Source organism: Pantherophis guttatus, chromosome 4 (assembly GCF_059756535.1).
Source record: "Pantherophis guttatus breed Tessera chromosome 4, ASM5975653v1, whole genome shotgun sequence".
NCBI classification, from domain to species: Eukaryota; Metazoa; Chordata; class Lepidosauria; order Squamata; family Colubridae; genus Pantherophis; species Pantherophis guttatus.
In genome coordinates, this window is record NC_142066.1 from 152,651,756 (window position 1) to 152,676,474 (window position 24,719).

At 43.1% G+C, this 24,719-nt stretch overlaps 1 protein-coding gene across 1 annotated transcript in view; it reads right to left on the reverse strand.

Annotated features, from left to right (window-relative positions):
* The window catches only part of LOC117654779 (sodium channel protein type 5 subunit alpha-like), an 82,143-nt gene that overhangs the window by 39,421 nt on the left and 18,003 nt on the right, over positions 1-24,719 (reverse strand). Inside the window, exons 5-14 of the mRNA XM_087893691.1 lie at positions 20,270-20,361; positions 18,868-19,058; positions 17,998-18,019; positions 17,832-17,916; positions 14,364-14,505; positions 8,379-8,576; positions 7,521-7,676; positions 4,812-5,214; positions 1,112-1,140; positions 816-918 (exon numbers count right to left, since the gene is read on the reverse strand). Of these exons, the coding sequence (XP_087749817.1) occupies positions 816-918; positions 1,112-1,140; positions 4,812-5,214; positions 7,521-7,676; positions 8,379-8,576; positions 14,364-14,505; positions 17,832-17,916; positions 17,998-18,019; positions 18,868-19,058; positions 20,270-20,361 (1,421 nt within the window). The remainder of the gene's footprint in view (positions 1-815; positions 919-1,111; positions 1,141-4,811; positions 5,215-7,520; positions 7,677-8,378; positions 8,577-14,363; positions 14,506-17,831; positions 17,917-17,997; positions 18,020-18,867; positions 19,059-20,269; positions 20,362-24,719) is intronic.

The following is a 24,719-nucleotide window of genomic DNA, read 5'->3' on the forward strand; positions in this document are numbered from 1 at the left end:
CATACAATAGAAAGTTGGGATGCAAGCATTTGTAAAACAAAATTGAAATAACAGATCATGAATAAATACAGCCACCCAGAATCACCTCACAGGGGAGATGGGTGGCATAAAAAATATAATAAATAAAACAAATAAATAAATAAAAATAACAGATTTTCCAAATTTACAATTCTTACTGGAAAAGAATTGCTACAATAAAAATCTTACTTACTTAACTATGAACCACCGTGGCACAGTGGTTAGAGTGTAGTACTGCAGCCTACTTCTGCTAACTGCCGGTTACCTGCAATTTGGCAGTTTGAGTCTCACCAGGCTCAAGGTTGACTCCGCCTTCCATTCTTCCGAGGTCAGTAAAATGAGAACCCAGATTGTTTGGGGGCAATAGGCTGACTCTCTAAACCGCTTAGAGAAGGCTGTAAAGCACTGCGAAGCGGTATATAAGTCTAAGTGCTACTGCTAAGTGCTATTGCTATTTATGCAGGCACTCCTTGACAGCCATTCATTTAGTGACAGTTCAAAGATGCAACAGCCATGAAAAAAGTGACTTAGGACTGATCCTTGCATTTACGACCGTTATAACACATTCATCAAAATTTGGGAGCTTGTTAACTGGCATTTATTTATGAGGTTACATTGTCCCAGGATCATGTGATCGCCATTTATTATCTTCCCAGCCAACCTCTGACCAGCTAAGTCCATGGAGGAAATTGGATTCATTTAAAGACCGCATGACTCACTTAACAATGATGGCAAAGAGGTCGTGTATTGGGCAGGACTCACTTAACTATCTTCTTCTTAGCAACAAAAGCTTGTACCTTCAAGGACACTGGTGATAATGCTGACCGCACTCGCTGCCCGTTGCCTCTGAAGCGGCTGGTTGTAATAATCAACGGACAATCGATGAACTCGGACCATCTTGTTAGCTTCCTCATACAAAGACATCTGCATAGCGATACATGCAATTATTGATTTAGTTATAAATATTCCTACTCTTTGGACACAGATATGACAATGTATACAGCAGGTAAGTCAAAGGACTCTTAAAGCTGAAATGTGAGTCCTATACAGGTAGTCTTCAACTTACAACTGGCCCAGTGGGTGGGTTCTAAATTTTTTTTACTACCAGCTCTGTGGGCGTGGCTTATTTTGTGGGCGTGGCTTGATGGTCATGTGACAATTCTTTAGGATTTAGCAGAGGTACTACCAGGCTTTTAACTGCTTGCAGAACCGTACCGGTCTACCCGTTCGTTTTTGGAGGATTCTGGTCTACCCATTTGTTTTTCGAGCGCACTGGTCTACCACCACACTGCCTTTTAACACTGATCAGCTGTAAGGCGGCCCTTTGAAGCCCTGCGGCAAGAGTTTAAACAGTTTTTTTTCCTTCTAGCCGATCACCTGGGACTCAGGAGGCAGCGAATAGATTGGGGGCGGGGCCAAATAAAAAGTAAGAATAATGCGGGAGGCGGGGGGGCAGCTCCTGAACAAAAAGAACCAGTTTGTTGACGTCATATCATCACCGGTACCGGCTCGGCTGAACCAGGCCGAACCGGGAGGAACCCACCACTGAACTGGCAGCTTAGCAACTGTTTGAAGTTACAATGAACCTCCCAAAGTTACTTACAACCTGATTCCAGACTACCAATGGTGGCATGTTTGCATGCATGCACACACAAACACACACACATACACACCACAGTCACATAACAGCATTTCTGGCGCATAGCAAATGGCTCAACTTTCCATCCCTTTCTGGCTAAAAAAGAAGCTGATAGAATATTTATTTATTTATTTTATTAGATTTTTTATACCGCCCTTCTCCCACAGGACTCAGGGCAGTGAACAGCCAAGAATAAAAACATCACATACAAAATTTAAATTTTAAAAAAGAATTAAACAAAATTTTGGCCCAATAAGTTTAAAACACCCCAACTAAAATCCATTTACAATTAAAAATATCTAAGGGGGGGGGGGTTTAAGCCAGCCCGGCTTGATGAAATAAGAAAGTTTTAAGGGCAGGGCGAAAAGCACGGAGATCTGGGATCCTACATATCTCTGGGGGCAGGTCGTTCCAGAGGACAGGTACTGCCACAGAGAAGACCCTCCCCCTGGGGGTCGCCAGCCGACATTGTCTGGCTGATGGCACCATGAGGAGTCTCTCTCTGTGGGGGCGTACTGGCCAGTGGGAGGCTATCGGTGGCAGAAGGCGGTCCAGTAAATACCCAGGCCCTAAGCCGGGTATATTGACTCACTTAACGTTATGTTCCTTTTTGAATTGATAAGGAATTGTAGTTCTTTTGTTCTGAAGAAGTGGATGGTAAATACAAAAAGCAACTTTAATTTAACCCCAATTCTGTATTATTATTATTTTTACTCTGTTGCATGCCACCCAGAATCTGTAGAGCGGGAGGTGCTATAAGAACTGTGATATTAATAAACAGATAAGGAAAAAGAGCCTTGGTACTACAGGGGTTTAAGGCACCCTGTTATTAAGCTTATTAAGACCAGCTGCCTGCAATTACTGCAGGGTTCGAATCTCGCCAAGGCTCAAGGTTGACTCAGCCTTCCATCCTTTCTAAGGTAGGTAAATTGAGGACCCAGTTTGTGGGGGCAATAAGCTGACTTTGTATAAATATACAAAAGGATGAAGGCTATTGCTGAGCACATTGTAAGCCGCCCTGAGTCTTCGGAGAAGGGCGGCATATAAATCAAATTAAAAAAAAAAAAATACGGGTGTTAAGACATTGCAGTATTATATTATTATACAGTACTATGCAGTATTACATTACACAATATTATATTTAGCATTACTTTTTTTTCCTTTCAGACAATATTTCAAAATTCTTACTACTATTTTTTTTTAAATGGATAGTATTCCGCCAGGGAATGGCGCAGCAGGTGTCCAAATGGAGTCAGAGACACTGATATGAACTTGTAGTTCTATATAAATATAGACCTTGGAGGTCTTCCTAGTCCAACCCCCTGCTCAGGCAGGAAGCCCTACATCATTTCAGACCAATGGCTGGTCCAATCTCTTCTTAAAAATCTCCGGTATTGGAGCACCCACAACTTCTGGTGGCAGGCTGTTCCACTGGTTAACACCATCAGGTAAATTGACACAGCAGGAACATCATAAGATAAACCACAGAACACACAGAAGGAAAAAAAGGGCGGGGAAAAGGGGAAACTCCCCCTCCATACCCACAGCAACCAATCACAATACAGATTGCCTCACGCAGGAGCCAGCCCTCTCCCATCAATCAACTCTAACTGTGTGTTATGGCTCATTGTACGACCCCATTGCTCCAGCTATTAAATTTAAGTCTCTTAACATATTCCAACAAAAGTAGCCCAAAATGCAAAGAAATCCCATCACCCTTTTTCAGACTAACCAATTTTATTAAAAGACAGATGCTTTCGTGAGCTACTGCTCATTTGAGGCACAGAAGCAGCTTGACGGAAGTAGGATTTAAATTGTAAATGTGTACATTGCAAACTGCCAATGTGATTTTTAATATACAATTCAAGTAGTGCTCGACATCCTTACCTGGAAAAAGGAAGTTATGAACCTGGTTGCAAAATTCTGAAAGTCACACACACCACACACACACCAGCCTCACCCAACCCCCAGTCACAGGAACAGATTTTGGGTACTCAGCAACATGGGCGCATTTACAACGATTTGCAGCATCCTGCACCATAGCAAACAAGGGGTTTGCTTAACGACTGTGGAGTTCAATTTACAGCCACACCATTCATTGTATGATCACAGCATTTGCTTAACAACTGCTGCAAAAAAGGTAATAAAATCATGTTTATCACATGACTGGCCTTATTTATGACTGTAATGTCCAAGCTCCATTACAGTCATATATCAAGGACTACCTATAGTACAGTTGTTAATTGATAGGTGTTTTTAAAAACTGTGTCATATTTAATCTACAACTACCTCCACAACTAGCTTTCCTTCTTTCCTTCCCCCCCAATTCTACCCAACTTAAATCCTGTATTAGTCAAATTACTCTATGCATATAATGAAAGCAGTCCTCTGACATTAAGACTAAAATAATTATATGAAACACCATTGAAATTAACAATAGTTACACCATTTCAATGAGGTCCACACAATGACTAGCTTTTTTCAAATATATCTTACGAATTGCCCCTACGAATTACCTAAAGAGGTAACCTATAAATAAATTCACTAAATAAATATAATTCATTATAGTCAGAGAGAAAATCCACCTATCAATGTGGTTATTAGGAGTTAAAAATAACAGTGTTACTCACTTACCCACACACTCAATCAATCAATCAAATGATATTAATATACATGTAATCCTTGATTCATTTAGTGACCATTCAAAATTACAACATAAAGTTTGTAACTTTCTGACAAGCTAAGTCAGATTCACTTAGCAACCATGTTATTAACTTAACAGCTGTTAAGGTGATTCACTTAACAACTGTGGCAAGTAAGGCTGTAAAATGGGGCAAAACTCACTTAACAACTGTCTTGGTTAGCAACAGAATTTTGGACTCAATTGTTATAAGTTGTGGATTTATTTGTATGGTATGAAGTACAGTTGATATACTCACACAAATACGACTTCCTTTTATGAAAATATTAGTCTGTGTTGTCGCAAAAGACTATTGATCTGTGTTTCCTATTTGGGGTCCTTCAAAGGACATCTCTATCAAATATACAACAATGTGTACAACTCTAATATATAACCACATCTGCATCATGAACAGCCTATGAGGCATACATAATCTTGTGCATGAAAGAGCAAATAATTGCTAATATTTTCAACTCACTTGGCTGCTCATTTTGGGGTTTTCCATAACAGGAGGCAGCAACATGCCTTCTCCTGAAAGAGGTTCCATGTTCAAAGACCTCATTCCACCAGGTCCCACCAAGGAGATCATCCCGTTGCAATCATCTCCGGCGTTCCATCTACTGGACTGCATGTAGTTAGGAGTAGCTGGATGTGATCCATAGCTGGCTTGACTTTGGGTGCTTGGGCGCCTTACTATGCGCGAAGGCAAAACAGACCCACGTTGTAGCTCCAAATCCCCAACGCTGTTGGATTCGTCATCCCCAAATTCAGTCTTGGATCCAGTCTCTTTCCCTGATAGATGGAAACTGAAGACACTCCCATGACTTGGCCTCCGTTTTGCTGGGTTTGAAGAAGGCCCATAACCATAGCTGAAGATCTGCAGGGAACAAGGATGGGAGAAACAAAATGCAACCCAATATTGGCATACATTGGTTTCCATCAGCTGTGGAAGTTCTTCAAATAAATAAATTACTGGTAAAGGAGAATATTTACACCTCAGGGTTGACCTGTGGGGTCCTAGATGCTCTCTGAGTTTGGTTGTTTTCTTGCAGACAGTCCATTAGCACCTATGACAGTGTTGGCGAACGTTTTCGGCACCGAGTGCTGAAAAGGGAGTGCGTGAACACGCTTCACACATGCATGCTTGTCTGGGCCACAACCTGGAAGAGGCCCTGCCCAGGGCACATGCGCGTGCCCGAAAATGAACTTCCGGTTTCTGACATGCGCATGTGCGCCACCCATCTACTCTTCCAGGTTTCTGGCGTGCATGTACGCGCGACAATCAGCTGGCCGGCACACATGCTCACACAGGAAAATGGAACGGCTCTTCCAGTTTCCAGCACTGCCACATGCAAAACCAGCTGATTGTCGCACCCGCATGCACACCAGAAACCTGAAAGAGGAATGGTTGATGCTCTGCGTGCCAGGTAACATGTCTCTTTGTGCCACTTTGGGCACGCATGCCATACGTTCGCCATTATGGACCTATGAAATTACTTAGTTTGGGTAATGAAATGCCTGCAAGAAAAGGAGTCTGGTGGCGCAGCAGACTAATAGCCTGTTATTAACATCCAGCTGCCTGCAATTACTGCATGTTCGAATCTCCCCAGGCTCAAGGTTGACTCAGCCTTCCATCCTTTCTAAGGTAGGTTAAATGAGGACCCAGTTTGTGGGGGCAATAAGCTGACTTTGTATAAATATACAAAAGTATGAAGGCTATTGCTTAACGCATTGTAAGCCGCCCTGAGTCTCCGGAGAAGGGCGGCATATAAATCAAATTAAAAACAAAAAACAAAAAAACAACCAAGCTCAGAGAGTACCAAGGACTCCTCAAATAAAACGATGGACTGTGAATCTATTGCCCAATGCAACAAAAATATGAATGTCTTAGACTCTCCTTCAATAAAGAATGTTATTTATGATTTATTTCTGCAAATTACTTTGGGGACATATCTGTAGAGATTCTCAATCATTCAGGTCATGGTTGTCCTGGAAAAGTTGCTTTTCCAAAAGTCAATGGACTTCCTTGGCTTTTTTTTCTTTGAGAAATTTCACTTCTCATCCAAATGAGCCTTCTGATCTTCAGTTGAACTGAAGAAGCTTCTTGGGTGAGAAGCAAAATGTTTTCAAGAAAAAAAAAACTGAGAAAATTCAGTTGCTTTTTAAAAAGCACTTTTGGGACAACCATGATCTGGATGATTAAGAATCTACATAGGCGTTTTCAGAGAAAAAAACCAAGGAAATCAAGTTGCCGTTTGAAAAAACACTTTTAGGATTACTTTGGGGACCTAGGGGAAAATATTTTTTTATTTTTACAAAAAAACAAAAAATCAGATTGCACAGTATGGACTGCTTTCCTATGTCAGAGAAAAAGATCTTGAAAGTCACTTTTTGAAGGTAAATTTACTAAAGACTTCCATGCAAGAGTTTTTAGTCAGCAACTGGTGATTACAAATTGCATATTAGAGTCAGTTGTACCAGTTTCTCAATTGGTACATTTTTCCCCCAACAGTTTAAGCTTTCAGTTTTGCAAGAGCCTTTTTTCAAGTTAAAAGACAGGAAGGTATTAAGAGTAGTCCTCAAATTACAACCACAATTGAGCTGAAAATTTATATGTTGCCAAGTGAAACAGTTAAGAGAGTTTTGCCCTATTTTACAACCTTCCTTGCCACAGTTGTTTAGTGAATCACTGCGGTTTTTAAGTTAGTAACATGGTTATTAAGTGAATCTGGCTTCCCTATTGACTTTCCTTGTCAGAAGGTCAGAAGAAGGCAATCCAGTGGTGAAATCTAAAATTTGTTACTACTGGTTCTGTGGGCATGGCTTGGTGGGGGAGGGGGGTTAATGTGACTGGGTGGGCGTAGCTATTTTTTAAAAAAAACTTTAAAAACCATTTTTTCTACAACCTCCTCGGTGAAGAGGCTGTAAAAAAATGCTTTCAAAAGGCTCTGATGATCCCAGCTGAGTTGCCTGATCGTCAGAGGCTTTTTTTCTTTTAAATGCCTCTGACGATCAGGCAACTCAGCTTGGATCGTCTTGGATGCTGCAATGGTCATAAGTGTGAATCATAAGTCATATGTCACTTTTTTCAGTGCCGTTTTAAATTTGAACAGTCACTAAATGAACTGTTGTAAGTCGAGGACTACCTCTACGATATATAAGCAAAGCCTAACACTAATGTACTGTTTTTCGATGATTGTCATTTGAGGCTGGGCCCGAATCTTCCATTCCTAAGGACAATTTCTTTCTTCGGTTGCTTCGTTCTTTGTCTTCCTTAGATGCTGGAGACACTTCAAAGGAGCTAAGAGACATACTGTCATTTTCTCTGGCGTTTAATTCCTAGATTGTAGAAAGAGTGAAAGGCAACTATACAATTCTATTTTCTCGTACAGTTTTTTTTTTTTATATCACTATTTAAAAGGACAACTTCCCAGATGCTAGTTTGCCTTGTCTGTCTAAAAGACTCCCAAAGTTAATTGCGGACTTTTCTCAATTGCAATATTTTTAATATTCTCCTTTTAAAAATATCTCTGGCCTATCGTTGCAAATCCAAATCAGATAACTTTCAAAAGCATAACAGAACAGTAGTTCTCCATGGCCTTCCCTAGCATTGACTCCAAATCAGTGGTGAAATCCAATTTTTTTTTACTACCGGTTATGTGGGCGTGGCTTGGTGGGCATGGCAGGGGAAGGATACTGCAAAATCTCCATTCCCACCTCACTTCAGAGGAAGGATACTGCAGAATCTCCATTCCCACCTCACTCCAGGGGAAGGATACTACAAAGTCCCCATTCCCTCCTCACTCTTGGGGGAAGGATATTGCAAAATCTCCATTCCCACCCCACTCTGGGGCCAGCCAGTGGTGGTATTTGCCAGTTTTCCGAACTGCTCAAAGTTTCCGCTACTGGTTCTCCAAAACCTGTCAGAACCTGCTGGATTTCACCCGTGGTTCAAGGCTACATATATAACGTTCCTTCCTTGCTAATCTGGCACAATGTTCTTTTAGTCATTTTAATGAAAGTAGCCAGAGTTATAGACACCTCTTGTTCTTTTTTTAGCATTTCCATGGCTTCCCGGAATTTTCTCTCTTTGGCCTCTGTTTCAGCGATGGTGGCTTTGCTCTGTTCCTCATAAGCCATGGTGACCACAGCTAAGATTAGATTGACCAGATAAAACGAGCCCAGGAAAATGACCAGCACGAAAAACAGCATGTAAATCTTCCCAGATGCTCTTAGTGTCTGAAATCAGAAGAATATGTTAGCCAATTGTGAGAAGTTTTATATCAGAATATATTATTCTTTATACTGTTTCCATCTTCCCTTAAAACGTTAACAGAATCTACAATGGTCTGGGAATCAGAATCTCCACTAGATAACGGACAGTTAAGCTGAAAGAAGTAAAAATGGGGGGAAATCCTTTACCCAAACTTCCTCAAACACCCAAATAAGTTACCTAGACCTAATCCACATATCAAAGGGTAAGGTCTGCAAACACAATAGAATTAATTAAATTAAGCCTCTCAGAGGAACTGCATGTTTACAAGAATAAACATCATAGACACACACACACACACACACACACACACGAGACCCTCAAGTGTCACCCTAGAATTAGCACGTAGACACTTCTCTACCATGATAAGTCTGTTGCCATACCCCATTTCTCTACAGCTGCCCCTAAAGGCAAACTGTTTGTTTTTAGAAATAAATATTTTTTCTTTCCTCATAGCTGTCGGGATCTCATTTTTATTTATTATTATGCAACCCCAGCTCGAGTTGGAACCCCAAAATTATTCTTCTGACGCAATCTTTGAGTAGCATTTACGGAATTACCTAATTACAGAGTTGGAAGGAACCTTGGAGGTCTCCTAGTCCAACCCCCTGCTCAAGCAAGAGACTCTATACCAGTGGTGAAATCCAAATTTTTTTACTACTGGTTCTGTGCGCGTGGCTTGGTGGGCGTGGCAGGGGAAGAATACTGCAAAATCCCCATTCCCACCCCACTCTGGGGCCAGCCAGAGGTGGCATTTGCCAGTATTCTGAACTACTCAAAATTTCCGCTACCAGTTCTCCAAAACTTGTCAGAACCTGCTGGATTTCACCCTTGCCCTATACCCATGATGGCAAACCTGTGGCACGCGGAGCCATATCAGTGGGCACGGAAGCATTGCCCTAGCTCAGCTGCAGCGCACATGCACTCGCCAGCCAGCTTATTTTCGGGCCTTCTGGTCCCACAGGAAGTTGGGAAACAGGCTATTTCCGGCCTCCGGAAGGCCTCCAGGGGGGTGGGGAAGGCCCGTTTTTCACTCTCCCCAGGCTCCAGAGGCTTTCTAGGAGCCTGTGGAGGGTGAAAATGGCCTTCCCCCCCCCGCCCCCCCCCCCGGAGGCCAGAAGTGGCCCGTTTGCCAACTTCCCGTCCCACCGACCCCCCTGCGCTCCCCCCCCCGCTTTTGGCACACGATGGCAAAAAGCCATCACTGCCCTATACCATTGCAGACAAATGGCCACCAAATATTTTCTTAAAAACCTCCAAGGATGGAGCATCCACAATTTTTGGAGGCAAGCCATTCCATTGATTAGTTGTTCTCACTGACAGGAAATTTCTCCTTAATCCCAGGTTGGATTTCTCTTTCCAGCTCTTACTTCTTGTCCTGCCCTGAGGTGTTTCAATTTCAACCGTTCCCTCTCAGTTATTCCTATTCTAGAGCTGTGTGGTATCCATCAGTGGAAATTTACACTCTGCTAAGGGGTGTAAATCATTTTGATAAATGTGCAGTCAAGATTTACAGTGGATTGAGAAATCAGCAATCTGGGAATCTTTTTTAATATTGATGATTAAATGTTATAATTAACATCTTGAAGTAACAATGGCTGGAGACGTTAATAAAGTTTTAGCTCCTTTATTAAATCAGAATAGGATCCTTAAAGATTAGCTCCATAGGCCCTGCTGTGCAGTCGCACCATGGGGGTTGTGGGATCCCTGAGCACCAAGGAATACAGTGTTTGAAGATTATATTCTCCATCGTGATCCTTATCCAAGGTGCAAAGGTCATCCTACGTACTCAGCTAAAGCAAGCAAGCAGTTATATTTGTACATCTCCTTCTGAGGGAGAGAAGTAGGTTTTAAATGTTGATAAATAAATATTGGGTAGCAGAGATATTGAAAGATGCTGAAGACGTCGCCCGTACGGCAGTGCTGGAAACTAGAAGAGTTGGTCTTCCTACATGATCATGCGTGCTGGCCAGCTGATCGCCGTACATGCATGCACGCCAGAAACCCGGAAGACATTTTTGGGCACGCGCATGTGCCTTGTGCAGCTCTTCTTCCAGGTTGCAGCTCAGACAAGCGTGCGCACACGAGCTCCCTTTTCAGCACTCGGTGCCGAAAAGGTTCACCATTCCTGCCCTAAACAATTTCAGACAACTGATTGTCCTGTCTTTAAAAGCCTCCAGTGATGAAGCACCTACAATTTCTGGAGGCAAGCTGTTCCACTGGTTAATTGTCCTCACTGTCAGGAAGTTTTCCCTTAATTCCAGGTTTCTTCTCTCCTTGATTAGTTTTCCTCCATTGCTTCTTCTCCTGCCTTCCGGTGCGTTGGAGAATAGGTTGACTCCCTCTTCTTTGTGGAAGCCCCTTAAATATTGGAAAACTGCTATCACGTCACCCCTGGTCCTTCTTTTCTCTCTCTCTAGAATGGCCATATCCAATTCCTGCAACTGTTCTTCATATGCTACTGACAATGGCCAAGAGATTATCTCATATTGCATGGGAGAAGGCAAAGGGATTTTGCATTTTGCTAAGAAAGACACATGGATAGATAAGTATGACAATAGGAAATCATTTGATTAGGTCAACCGGGTTAAAATGTGGATCAACCTCAGGAAAATGGCAACCTAGAAAGTTTCATTGTCCTTATGAAAACGTCTATGTTGCTTGGGAAATCACAATATGAGAAAAACATGGTAAAACAACAGACTAGTTCTACTTCAGCACAGGAGAAAGACAAGCGTGTATACTCCTTAGTTGAATGGAGTAATAAAGATAAATGAATACTTCAGATGGATCAGTTTATGGATTCTCTCCCGGCAAAGAAATGTGCTTTGCCTTATTTGTAGTCTATAGTACTTTAACAAAACACTTCTGGAGTATTTTGGAGAGAGGCGAAGTAGTTATGTGCAAGAACTCTGGATTAAATTCATTTGTTTAACTTCTTTTAGGCCATTTTCTTCACTTCAAAAGCACCTTGGTTTCCTTAGGGCAGTGATAGCGAACCTTTTCGGCACCAAGTGCAGCAACCTGGAAGAGGATGAACTTCTGGTTTCCGGCACATCCATCATGCCAGCCAGCTAGTCTTCCGGGTTTCTGGCAAGCATGTGCGCCCGACGATCAGCTGGCTGGCACGCATGATCACTCAGGAAAATGGAAGACCAGCTTCCAGTTTCTGGCACTGCCGCACACATGAAGGCCAGCTGATCGTCGCACACACATGCAAGCCAGACACCCGGAAGAGGAACGGGCAATGCCATGCGTGCCAGGCGACATGGCTCTGCATGTCATTTTGGGCACGTGTGTCATAGGTTTGCCATCATGGTCTTCGGGCCTGTCAGAGTCATAGGGTTGCTGTTACAGCGAGAAAAAACATGGAGGAAGGAATGCTATATTTACTGTCTTGAGATAGATAGATAGATGGATGAATGAATTAATGAATGAACGAACAAACAAACAAACAAACAAACAAACAAACAAACAATCAAACAAACAAACAAACCAGTTTGGTCTTGTGTTTAATGCACTAGGCTAGAAATCAGAGATGGTAAATTCTAGTCCAGCCTTAGGCACAAAAGCCAACTGGGTGATTTTGGGCCAATAACCAGGAGATGATGAGTTCTAGTTCCACTTTAGGCATGAAAGCTGGCTAGATAACTTTCAACCAATCACCAGGAAATGGTGAGTTCTAATCCTGCCTTAGGCACAAAAGCCAACTGGGTGATTTTGGGCCAATAACCAGGAGATGGTGAGTTCTAGTTCCACTTTAGGCATGAAAGCTGGCTAGATAACTTTCAACCAATCACCAGGAAATGGTGAGTTCTAATCCTGCCTTAGGCACAAAAGCCAACTGGGTGATTTTGGGCCAATAACCAGGAGATGATGAGTTCTAGTTCCACTTTAGGCATGAAAGCTGGCTAGATAACTTTCAACCAATCACCAGGAAATGGTGAGTTCTAATCCTGCCTTAGGCACGAAAGTCAGCTGGGTGACTTTGGTCCAATCACTCTGTCTCAACCCAACCCATCTCAAAGGGTTGTTATTGTTGGGAAAATAGAAGGAAGAAGGAGATATGTTTGCATCCTGGAGTTGTTTATAAAAAAATAATGAAGCTGGTTTAGAAATAAAATGAGTATTCGTTACAGCTTTGTACCCCTGTTTGGTGATGGGCCACCCAGCAGATGACAAATGGCTGGGCCTATTCATTAGTGTCCTGTCCCTTAAGTGGAGAGGTAAGTCCACCCATCTCTTTCACGACACCCCAAATCTGTAGGAAGAGTCTAACAGTAGGACCCAAGCTATCCTACATCTTGACCAAATTGAGGTGCTCCAAATCAGGGGTACCAAACTTGTGCAATGAACATTAGATTATATTGTATGAAGAATCTTTGCTCAACATTCTTTCTAAAACACCAAAATAAGAGGAACTGGGCAAAAGTACAAGTTGTGGACACCGACCATCCTTTCCATTAAAATTTTCAGGGTGTTTCCCACAATTTCACATTGCCTGCATGCCTACCCACTTCTCAAGCTGCAGGGATCCCCCTAATCTTTGGGAGATTCCCAAGCATGGATACATGATTGACCCCATGTAGTTTAATCTGTTTATTATTCTCGGGAGAGATCAGACAAGGGAAAAAAGAGTTTTCAGCTTGTGAAGTGAACCTACCAGCACTTCAGGCTGCGGGAGGTCATCGTAATTATAAATACTCCCCTGTGCTAAAAATATTCATGCTGCCTTCCGTTACTTTAGGATGCTTGGGGGACCAGAGACAGGGTGTAAACATTTTATTAAACCAGTAAATAAACTCTGCAATCAGGTCGAAAAAGAAAAAAACACCAGCAGCCAAGCAGGGAACTAAGCAATACGTTTCATCTGACAGAATAGTTTTGTGCAGGAAAGAGCTTTGTTTGAGTAAATGCCTATGGAGATTCTCAATCATCCAAGTAATGATTGTCCCAAAGATGCTTTTCCAAAAAGCAACTAGATTTTCCTGGGTTTTTTTCTCTTGAAAACAGGCTTTTCAGCAGTTCCAAAAAAGTTTTACATCCATTTGCATCAGTGGTGGGTTCCTCCTGGTTCGGTCCGGTTTGGCCGAGCCGGTAGCGGTGACGATATGATGTCACCGAACCGGTTCTCTCCCCCCCGGCCCTCCCACCCACCCACGTTATTCTTACCTTTTATTTGGTCCCACCCCCAATCTATTGCTGCCTCCTGAGTCCCAGCTGATGACTAGAGGGAAAAAAACTGTTTAAACTCTTGCCGCGGGGCTTCAAAGGGCCGTCCTACAGCTGATCAGTGTTAAAAGCAAACAAATGAGTCGGGTCGTAAGTGCGAGGACTGGTCATAAGTGCAAGGACCTTCCAGAAATGACTCTGACCAGCTAGCCACGCCCACCTAGTCACATGACCTCCAAGCCACACCCACAAAATAAGCCACGCCCACAGAACCGGTAGTAAAAAAATTTAGAACCCACCCCTGATTTGCACTCTGATTCAGGTGACTCTAAGGATACAGGTAACCCTCAAGTGGCCTTAACAACTCTCAGAGTGCAAATGACCAGATGACTGCAAAGAAAATGAATCCTTCTATTTTCTACCAGAATTGAAGAAGCTTCTTGAATGAGAAGTGAAACCTTTTCAAGGAAAAAAAAAAGAAATTCCAGTTGCGTTTTGGAAAAGCACGTTTGCATCTTTGCATGAGTAAAAGCAACTTTAGCAAGCTGCAGAGAAGTAAAACAAAAACTACAGACACACACCTGTTGGTAGAGGCGTTCCCAGTAGTCCTGCGTCATGAGGCGGAACAAGGAGAGGAAAGCCCAACCAAAAGTATCAAAGCTGGTGAAGCCAAAATCAGGATTATCTCCGACTTTCAGGCACACGTATTGTGGTGGGCAAGACCTAAAAAAAAATGATGTTCTCATTTAAACTAGAGTGTGGGTAGTCCTTGATTCATGACTGTAATTGGGACCACCCACTCTATCTCTAAGTCAGGGATGTCAAACTCAAGGCCCGCGGGATAGATCCGGCCTGTGGGGTGTGTAAATCTGGCCCGTGGGGCCGGCCTGGAAATATCAAAGGACTGGCCCGCGATGCCTCTGCTGGCCAAAACAGGGCACGGAGGGGCACGTGCGGCCTCCTGATGGACTTTTTTTTGGCCTGCACAGCCTCCTGCAGCACTCTGCTGGCCAAAAATAGGCCGCGCGGAGGCCTTGTGGGGCCTCCGCATGGCCCGTTTTTGGCTGACAGAGTGCTGCTGGAGGCCGGGTAGGCCAAAAACAGGCTGCGTGGCGGCCTCACAGAGTCTCTGCATGCCCCGTTTTGGTTGGCAAAGTGCTGCAGGAAGCCATCCCCATGCCCTGTTTTGCATCCGTCTCATCTCCCCCCCTTTCCCACCCCCGCCAGCCCACAGAGAACTACAATTAAATCTGGCCCGCGGGTCAATCCCGTTTGACACCCCTACTCTAAGTGATGTGGTGATTAAGAGATTACTCTGCTTGTAGCAATGGCAGTTCTGACAACCCCAATTGCTCTTGTTGAGTGAATTCCAAGAGCCTTGGAAGTACAGTGGTCTAAAGCACCCTGTTATTAAGACCAGCTGCCTGCAATTACTGCAGGTTCGAATCTCGCCAGGCTCAAGGTTAACTCAGCCTTCCATTCTTTCTAAGGTAGGTAAATTGAGGACCCGGTTTGTGGGGGCAATAAGCTGACTTTGTATAAATATACAAAAGTATGAAGGCTATAGCTTAATGCACTGTAAGCCACCCTGAGTCTCCGGAGAAGGGCAGCATATAAATCAAATGTAAAAAAAAAAAATCCATATGGTCATTAGGTGAGGACCTACACCAGGGGTCTCAAACTGGCGGCCTGCAGGCCAGATGCATCACACACACGCTCACCCCAGCTCTGCAAAGGGGAAAAATCTCACAAAAAGTCACATAACGGCAACATGATACCGCAAGCTTGACACCCGTGACCTACAGGGATCCAAACTGTTTCTGGAAAATGCCTCCAGTTCAATTCCCCCACCCCCACCCCATCAAAGTTAAGGCCTGGCCTAAATGTGAAGTCATATCAGCTAAAAAAAAAAAAAAAGCCCTACTAGCTGAACTCCCTGAATGAAAATAATGTATTTTGCTATAAATATTTTTTATGTTCTTGCTTATGCGTTTATAGCCCATGAGATACTGTGAAAGTCTTCATCTGCTCAACTTTTGATTCACTAGATTTGGCTTTTGTATTTAAGTAAGTACCGTATTTTTCAGAGTATACGATGTACCTTTTTTCCCCCTAAAAGTGGGTGAAAATTTAGGTGTGTCTTATACACCAAATGTAGCCCCCCCCAACTGGCCCCCACCCTTTGGTCTCTGCCTCCCAGCAGTTACCTCTGAAGGGAAACAATAATAAGGATATAATAAATAATACTAGAATATGATATACTGGTATACTAGATTCTGTAACCATTAGGTTCCTGTAATACATATATGCCTTTGTATTTGTATCACATATATTATGCCTTTATATTTGTATCTCCTGTAACAAACATATTCTGTTATTAGGCCTCTGTAATGTATCTGTCAAACATATGTTCCTGCCATTTGACCTGAACCCATATCAATCTTCTTCCTGTTTTTCTTGTGCCATCTAAAAGCATGGTACTATCTCAGTTGAAACTACAGCCATCAACAAAGGGATAATTTACACCTCAGCCCTAATTTATGTTTGATCTGGATAAACTCCTGTCTTCCAGAACCAGGGGGCTAAGTGGCCAATTGAGTAAACAAAGAAATGCTTAAGATAATACTAATTGGGGAAGTTTCTATTCCCCCTTGCAGGGCAACAAGGAATACACAAACCTAAATTAGGAGGCCAGAATTGGGTACTAAGCTGACGTCTCTGAGGGTATAAAAGGACGCCATACCTTGTTTTTGGCCATAAATAAAATCTGCTTTTTTGCAAGCCTTGTCTTGAATCTCTCTCTCTTTGGCATTCTGGTGACTCAAGTATATTTTGGAACCTTACACCTCCTTGCAGCAAACAGCAAGAAAAAAACAGCTCCTTTCAGCTTCAGCACAGCCTAATTAGCACAAGTTGATTGGAGCGGCCTCCCGACTCTCAATTGTTTTGCCCTCAGCTGTTTTGCGCAGGGCTCCTTGCTTGTTGCAAGGAGGTAAATTGTTGCTGGAGCAGATTTTTTTTTCCCTTGTGCTAATCAAGCTATGCTGAAAATGAAAATGAAAGTAAAGCAGGCTGTTTGCTGTTTGCTGCAACGAGGCAAAATTGCTCAGAGGCAGAGGGAGATTTCTTTTTCTTCTTTTCCTCACCAAAAAAGGTAGGTGCGTCTTATAGCCTGGTGCGTCTTATACTCCGAAAAATACGGTAAGCGTTTTGGCTGTGTGGCCTATGGGGGAAGATGCTAGTCCTCATCTTTCTCTTACAACTCTTTGAATTAGAGACTTCTGTGTAGGGTGGCTTCCAGCACCAAACTAAAGGCGGGAAGGTACGGTAGGTTGTTCGGGAAGTTAAAACTTACATCCTGTATACTTTTTAAGCTTTATTTTTTCCTGGCTCTCCTGACTACTGTAATCAGCAGTTTTATTTGTCCTTTCTTGGTATTTTATTTTTTCATTGTTAACTGCTCTCTCCTAATGGTTCAACGGCAGAATCCAAATTTAATGAGTACAGGTAGTCCTTGGCTTACAACCCTTCATTTAGTGACCGTTCAAAATTACAATAGCTCTGAAAAAAAAGCAACTTCTGGCCTTTTTGCACACTTAGGATTGTTGCAGCATCCCCACAGTCACGTGATCAAAATTCGGGCGTTTGGCAATTGGTATGTATTTATGACGGTTGCCATGTCCTGGAATCATGTGAATGCCTTTTTGTGACCTTTCGACAACCAAAGTCAATGGAGAAGCCAGATTCACTTAACAACCATGTTACTAACTTAACAATTGGAGTGATTCACTTAACAAAGGTGGCAAGAAAGGTCATAAAATGGGGCATCACTCACTTAACAGCTGTCTTGCTTAGCAATGGAAATTTTGCGCTCCACTGCAGTCATAAGTCAAGGACTACCTGTGGTTACAGCAGGAGCAATGGGGCGGGGGGAGGGGGGAAATATCCAGATTCTTATCCTGTTGAAATGCACATTCTGTCAGCAATTCTGAGTTTTCAAATCAAGGGGGAAATTTTCAAATATGCAAATAATAGCTAGGCCCACTTACCCTCCATCTGAGCCATTGCGACACAACAAAAAGTCTTCAGTGCCATTTTTCAGTTGGTAATTTTCTGCAGAATTAGAAAGACCAGCTCTATAAATAACAGAACAGCTCCTCAGGCACATGGTTTTTGATTTTTCAAAATATTGGGATGTCCTGCAAACGAATCAGCCCTGGCTGTTTCCCCAAACTTTCTTCCATTCCACCTCTCCAGATTCTTCTGAAACATCTTTCTCTTAATATTCAGTCAAAAGTACATCTTTGATTGATCCTCTGTCTTTCCAGATATGTTATGTTTTTAAAGCCAAAATGACTAATATGCATTTATGCAGGAAAGTAGTTTTCAGCAGCATATCCTGAATGAAACCCTTTTTTCCTTAAGAACAAGTACGTTGTTTTAAATCAGGGGTCCCTGATTTAAAACTTGGCGGCTTTAAGGCTTGTGGACTTGTGAACTTCAACTCCCAGAATTCTCCAGCCAGCAAAGGAATTGAAGTCCATAAGTCTTAAAGCCACCAAACCTCTGTTTTAAATAAAAAAGATCAAGACAGAAGCTCAGCCAATCCACAGAGCCTGGTGGCGCAGCAGACTAATAGCCTTAGTCTGCTGCTATTATCATCCAGCTGCCTGCAATTACTGCATGTTCGAATCTCCCCAGGCTCAAGGTTGACTCAGCCTTCCATCCTTTTTAAGGTAGGTAAATTGAGGACCCAATTTGTGGGGGCAATAAGCTGACTTTGTATAAATATACAAAAGTATGAAGGCTATTGCTTAACGCATTGTAAGCCACCCTGAGTCTCCGGAGAAGGGCAGCATATAAATCAAATTTTAAAAAAAAATCTCCCTACTTCCTGAAATTTTCTAAGTCACAAATACGGGATTAAATTTTTACTGCCTCATTCTGGGAGATATTTTTTTCCCACTTTCCATACATAGTTCATACTTTCCATACATAGTTCAAAGAGGAGGCCCAAATATGCAATGAATTAATCGTCATGGCAAGAGCTAAGGTATCTATTTTACCTGCAGTGTTGGTGAAAACCTCATAGGAAATGTTACTTATGCTCTGATTGATAAATTCCGTATAGTTCCTGACACATTTCTGTTTCAGGTGTCCCTTGAAGAGTTGGAGCCCAATAAGGGCAAAGACGCTCAAACAGAAAACAGTCAAGATCATGACATCTGTGAGTTTCTTCACCGATTGGATCAAAGCTCCAACAATGACCTTCAAACCTGCAGAGAGATACAAGAATGAAAGAAATGTCAAGATCATAAGAATTGAAGAACATCAGTGTTAGTGATGTTACCTAGTGAAACAAAACAAAACAAAACAAAAACCAAGCTCAGAGCAACAAGGATCCCTCAGACCTGGACACCTTTAATCTCAATATTAAAAAGATGTGGCCACTCTAGAAAGAGTGCAGAGAAGAGCAACAAAGATGATTAGGGGACTGGAGGCTAAAACATATGAAGAATGGCTGCAGGAACTGGGTATGTCTAGTTTGATGAAAAGAAGGACTAAGGGAGACATGATAGCAGTCTTCCAATATCTATAGGGCTGCCACAAAGAAGAGGGAGTCAACCTCTTCTCCAAAGCACCAGAAAGCAGGACAAGAAGCAATGGAGAGAAACTAATCAAGGAGAGAACCCACCTAGAATTAAGAAGAAATTTCCTGATAGTGAGAACAATTAATTATCTTCAGAAGTTTTGGATGCTCCAACACTGGAGGTTTTTAAGAAGAGATTGCATAACCAATTGCCTGAAATGGTATAGCGCTGTGATGGAGAACCTATGGCACGCGTGCCACAGGTGGCACACGGAGCCATATTGGTGGGCACGCGAGTGTTGCCCTAGCTCAGCACCGGCCAGCTGATTTTTGGGCTTTCCAGGCCCATCGGAAGTCAGGAAACAGGCTATTTCTAGCCTCCAGAGGGCCTCCAGTGGGGTGGGGAAGGCCCTTTTTGCCCTCCCCAGGAGCCTAGAAAGGCTGGATCCTCTAGGATCCTGGGGAGGGCAAAAAGGGCCTTCCCCACCCCCACTGGAAATTGGCAAATGGGCCGTTTCTGGCCTCGGGGGGGATGGGGAAGGCTGTTTTTGCCCTCCCCAGGCTCCAAGAAAGCGCCTGGAGCCTGGGGAGGGTGAAAAACGGGCCTACTGGGCCTACCGTGCCATCATGTGCCAAAAGTGGGGACAGCGCAGGGGTGTTGCATGTGCATGCGTGGGGGGGCGGGGCACACTGAATTATGGGTGTGGGCACACGTGGGCGCGATCCCCCTTCACTCCCCCTGCTTTTGGCACACGACGGCAAAAAGGTTAGCCATCACTGGTATAGCGTATAATGCTTGAGCAGAGGGGTTGGACTAGAAGACCTCCAAGGTCCCTCCCAACTCTATTATTTTTGTAATTCATATCAGCATGAGAAATTATTCCATAAATTTCATACCTGGGACAATGGAAATTGTTTTCAAAGCTCTCAACACTCGGAACATCCGAAGAACAGAGACATTTCCAAGTTCAATAAACTCTCCTATATACCTGCAACATCAACAAACGGCAAATGTCAGTGTTAAGGCCCGCTCTAGATCCGGGAGAGGGGGTTGATTCTAGCTTTGTTTAAACTCCCATTAAACATCACTAATCAGTGGGAAGGAACATCTATTAGGAATTGAGCAGATCCAACCCCTACCTAGTCTAGCAACATAATTAATATTATGGTCTGTCACACATGGAAGTGGTGCGATGGCCTAGAGGTGGAGCTCTCGCCTCGCAATCAGGATAAAGTAGTAAAGTAATAAATAAAGTAATAAATAAAATAAAAGCGGGTCCAGCTAGATGATCATTGAAGGGCCCTCTTTGTTCATAGTATTGTAGAAGAGAAATTGTGCTTGCAAATGTATCCAGCACGTAGGCAAACACATTCCTTTCAAGTAGGATTTGTAAACCAAGGCCCCTCAGTTGTCACAGATAAAGACAGTCTGCTGATTTACACTTTGAAGGTCAGAGAGACGGAGATGACCATATTATTGTTTCAACAAGAAGATAATTTGAATCTATGCTTCAGTAACTTCTAAGAAGAATTATAACTGTTTGGCAAAGATAGTAACAAACTCAGTAATTAAGGTATGTCATTTTGTGTAACTAATGTCTGTGACAATAAGAAAATGCTGACTTCACAGAATCCTTTGTTTGAAACTGTATAAAAGCTTTGAGCTGAAAATCATAGGTCGTTCAGACTTTCTTTGGTAGAGATACTGGTCTGATCCTTTATTGCAATAAATAAATAAACCGATTCTGTCTGCCCTGAAGGGATGTTTCTTTAATTCCTTCCACAACAAGGAGGCTGGGAGTTGGATCCTAGGTAGAGGCAGATATTTCTCTCTCTGGGCACAATGAGAATATATCTGCTGAACAAAACTCTGCATTGGTGACAGGAAGGGCATCCGGCCAGTAAAACACTCTGCTAGCTCCATTCAGTTACCCAGACTCCACCCTGCAAGGCATCATGCGGTTGTTAAATGAAGATGATGGTCTGTCCCACATAACGCCAAATGTTCAGACTGGATTTGGCATTTTTGTCAACCTGTTGAGTTCTTCCCAAGGATCTGGGATAAGCAGATGCTGTCATTGAATAATATTAAAGGCATCGTTGTAGGATGTAAACTGTTCCACGTAAAGCTGCCTATTGCAATTATTATTAAATGCACTTGCTGCCTATCTCTCCATGGGGCTTCTTGAGGTGGCAAAAATGGTTATTGAAGCATTCTGAACTGGTATTTTTCCAAAATAAATAAGTGCAAAATAAATGCAAAACCGAAATATGCAAATCAATGCAAAAATTAGACACAAGGAGAAAGTCTGACATCTGGGGATTAAATGCTCACGGAGAACTTCAAGCGTCTTTCTCAAAGGTACCCACAGGAGAAGGTTCAAGAACATCAAAATGACAGTCCCAACGACTGGTGGGATTCAAATAATTTAACAACCGGTTCTCTGCCCTAATGACGAATGGGTGGGTGTGGCCAGGGTGACAATCAGCACTCGGCTTCCTGCACCCCTCCTGGGAGCAAAAATGGCCCACCGGGGGGGGGCGCACTGCACCCACGGGGAGGAGGGGCGCACTGCACCCCCTGTGCCCCGTTTTGGGCTTAATAGGCCTCCCTGAAGCCTCCTGCGACAAAAATGGGCCATGGGAGACCGCCCCGCATCCCTGCAGCCCATTTTGGCCCTTCCTGCAGCCTTCTGGGAGTGAAAACGGGCCATGGGGGGGCTCCACACTTCCCCGCACCCAATTTTGGGCCTAGTAGGCCTCCCTGCACTTACCTGGGAGCCAAAATGGGGTGTGTGGGGACTCCTGGAAGGGGGTGGGGAAGAGCGGGGCCAGCCAGCAATTTAACTACCGGTTCACTTGAATCAGCCCAAACCAGCTGAATCTCCACCACTGGTCCCAATCATGCAAACAAAACCCCACCCCTTTTTCTATTTATCATGATGCATATAGAAAAGGGGCAGGGTTTTGATCACCTGATTGTAGTCACTGTCTGGACTTTTTTTTACCCCTCTCTGTAGAAACACACACGTAACGGCAGTTTAGTGGGTTTATTAATATTCCCTAGCAATTCCCTTCACTAAAATCCCAGAACTGTCCCAATTAAGTCCAGCCAAAAGCAGGTCAATGCTAGTCCACAGAGCAACAGCTGAAGAGTCTACAAGGCACTTGAAAGTTTCCCAAACAAGATAAATTCACCAGGCAAAATTAATTCCACCATACAAGAGGCAAGAAAAGTCTAGAGTTCACAAGCCATGACCCAGAGTCAAGGCACAGGGTCAATCCAAAACAAGGCAAAAATCCCAAGGGTCGCGAAAAACGTAGCTAGGAAATGAACACATCATCTCCATTTGACTGCTGTGCTGCTTCTGGTGCAGCCCACTAAGAGGCTGCCTCCTTGCAAGTAGTCGGGATGACCTTCACTGCTTCTGCCTTTTCTCTGCCCTACTTGGTGGCGCAGTGGTTAGAAAGCCGTGGTGAAATGCAAAAAATTTTTGCTACCAGTTCTGTGGGCATGGCTTGGTGGGCGTGGCTTGGTGGGTCATGTGACTAGGTGGGCCGGTTCGGGCAAATAGGTAGTAAAAAAATGCTTTAGAAAGAAAAAAATAAAGTCCAACGATCACAGCTGTGCCGCACGATTGTTGGAATGTTTTTTTTACTTTTTTAAAGCATTTTTTACTACGTATTCGCCCGAACCAGTAGTAAAAAAATGCTTTTAAAGAAGTAAAAACAATGTTCCGATGATCGCGCGGCACAGCTGTGATCGTCGGAACCTTTTTTTTAAAACTTTTTAAAGCATTTTTTTACTACCGATTCGTCCAAACTGGAGCAAACCGGTAGCATTTCACCCCTGCTAGAAACCAGTATTGCAGGCTAATTCTTCCAATTGCTAGCAGTTCAATTCCCACCAGCTCAAGGTTGACTCAGCCTTCTATCCTTCTGAGGTCAGTAAAATGAGGACCCAGATTGTTGAGGGTAATAGGCTGACTCTGTAAACTGCTTAGACAGGGCTATAAAGCACTGTGAAGTGGTATATAAGTCTAAGTGCTAAATGCTACTGCTATGTGTTCTCAGATCAGATGCAGAAGACAGTACCTCTTTCTCGTCACTAACCAGCTACAACAGTGTGCAGTCCACCTGAAGCCTCAGGGCTGTCCTGCTGCAGTTGTGGTTCAGCCAAATTCCTCTCAGCCAGCTGTTTGAACAATTCCCCTCCAGAAGTGTCCAGGACTGGTTCATCCTCCTCCAAATTGACATCTGGAGAGGTATCTGGGGAAGCTTCCGTGGGAGTCATCTCACATACACACATGGTCTCCCTACTTCTGAATCTTGGCAGCATTCCTCCCTGTCTTTCAAACAGAATTATTCTCTGCACTACAAGACATAGGAAAGGCCTCATGAGGCTTGTAATTGCCTCTTTGGTTTCCTTTCAGGAGGGTTTATGGGCTTAAAATGTGACGCTTCTTGTCAGAAAATTCAAAATATTGATCCGTTTTTCTCCCTTGACATGAAAATTCAGGCTTGGGAACATTTCCATAGTGCCTGTGGGGGGGGGGGGGGTGTCTTAGTAGCCAGGCTGACAGGCTCTTGAAAACTTGGTAAATTGCCAGAATGGATGACAATTTCATTGTCATATTTTAGCGGCTCGTAGAGCAGATTTTCTCAATCTTGGTCATTGAAAGATGAGTGGACTTCAACTCCCAGAATTTTCCAGCCAAAAGTAGATAATAAATGGAACCATATTTACAGATTGGTCATCTTGGATTATGAAGAGACTATAGATAGTCCTCAATTTACAACTATGTATTTGTTTAGTGACTCTTTGAAGTTACAACAGCACTGAAAAAGGTGATTTGTGATTGTTTTTCACGTGATCATTGCAAGCATCCTCATAGTCAGGTGATCCAAATTTAGGCACTTGGCAACTGGCATGTACTTATGATGGTTGCAATGTCCTGGGGTCACCTTCCCAACTGGTTTCCCACAAGCAAAGTCAATGGGGGAAGCTGGATTTGCTTAATGACTGATTCACTTACATATTGCAGTGATTTGCTTAATAACTATGGGAGGAAAAGACCATAAAACTGGGGGCAATTCATTTAACAATTGTGTTGCCTAGCAATTGAAATTATGGTGCCAACTGTAGTCATAAATCAAGGATGGCCTGTATTTCTTCATTCCTCTTCCTAACTGATAAACCTACTCATGCATTATGAAAACTTCTACCTAATTCCACAAAATGAGTATGTATGTATATGTATGTGTATGTGTTTATACATACATACACATACACACACACACACACACACACATTTATTTACCTATTTATCTATTAACTTCAATTTTT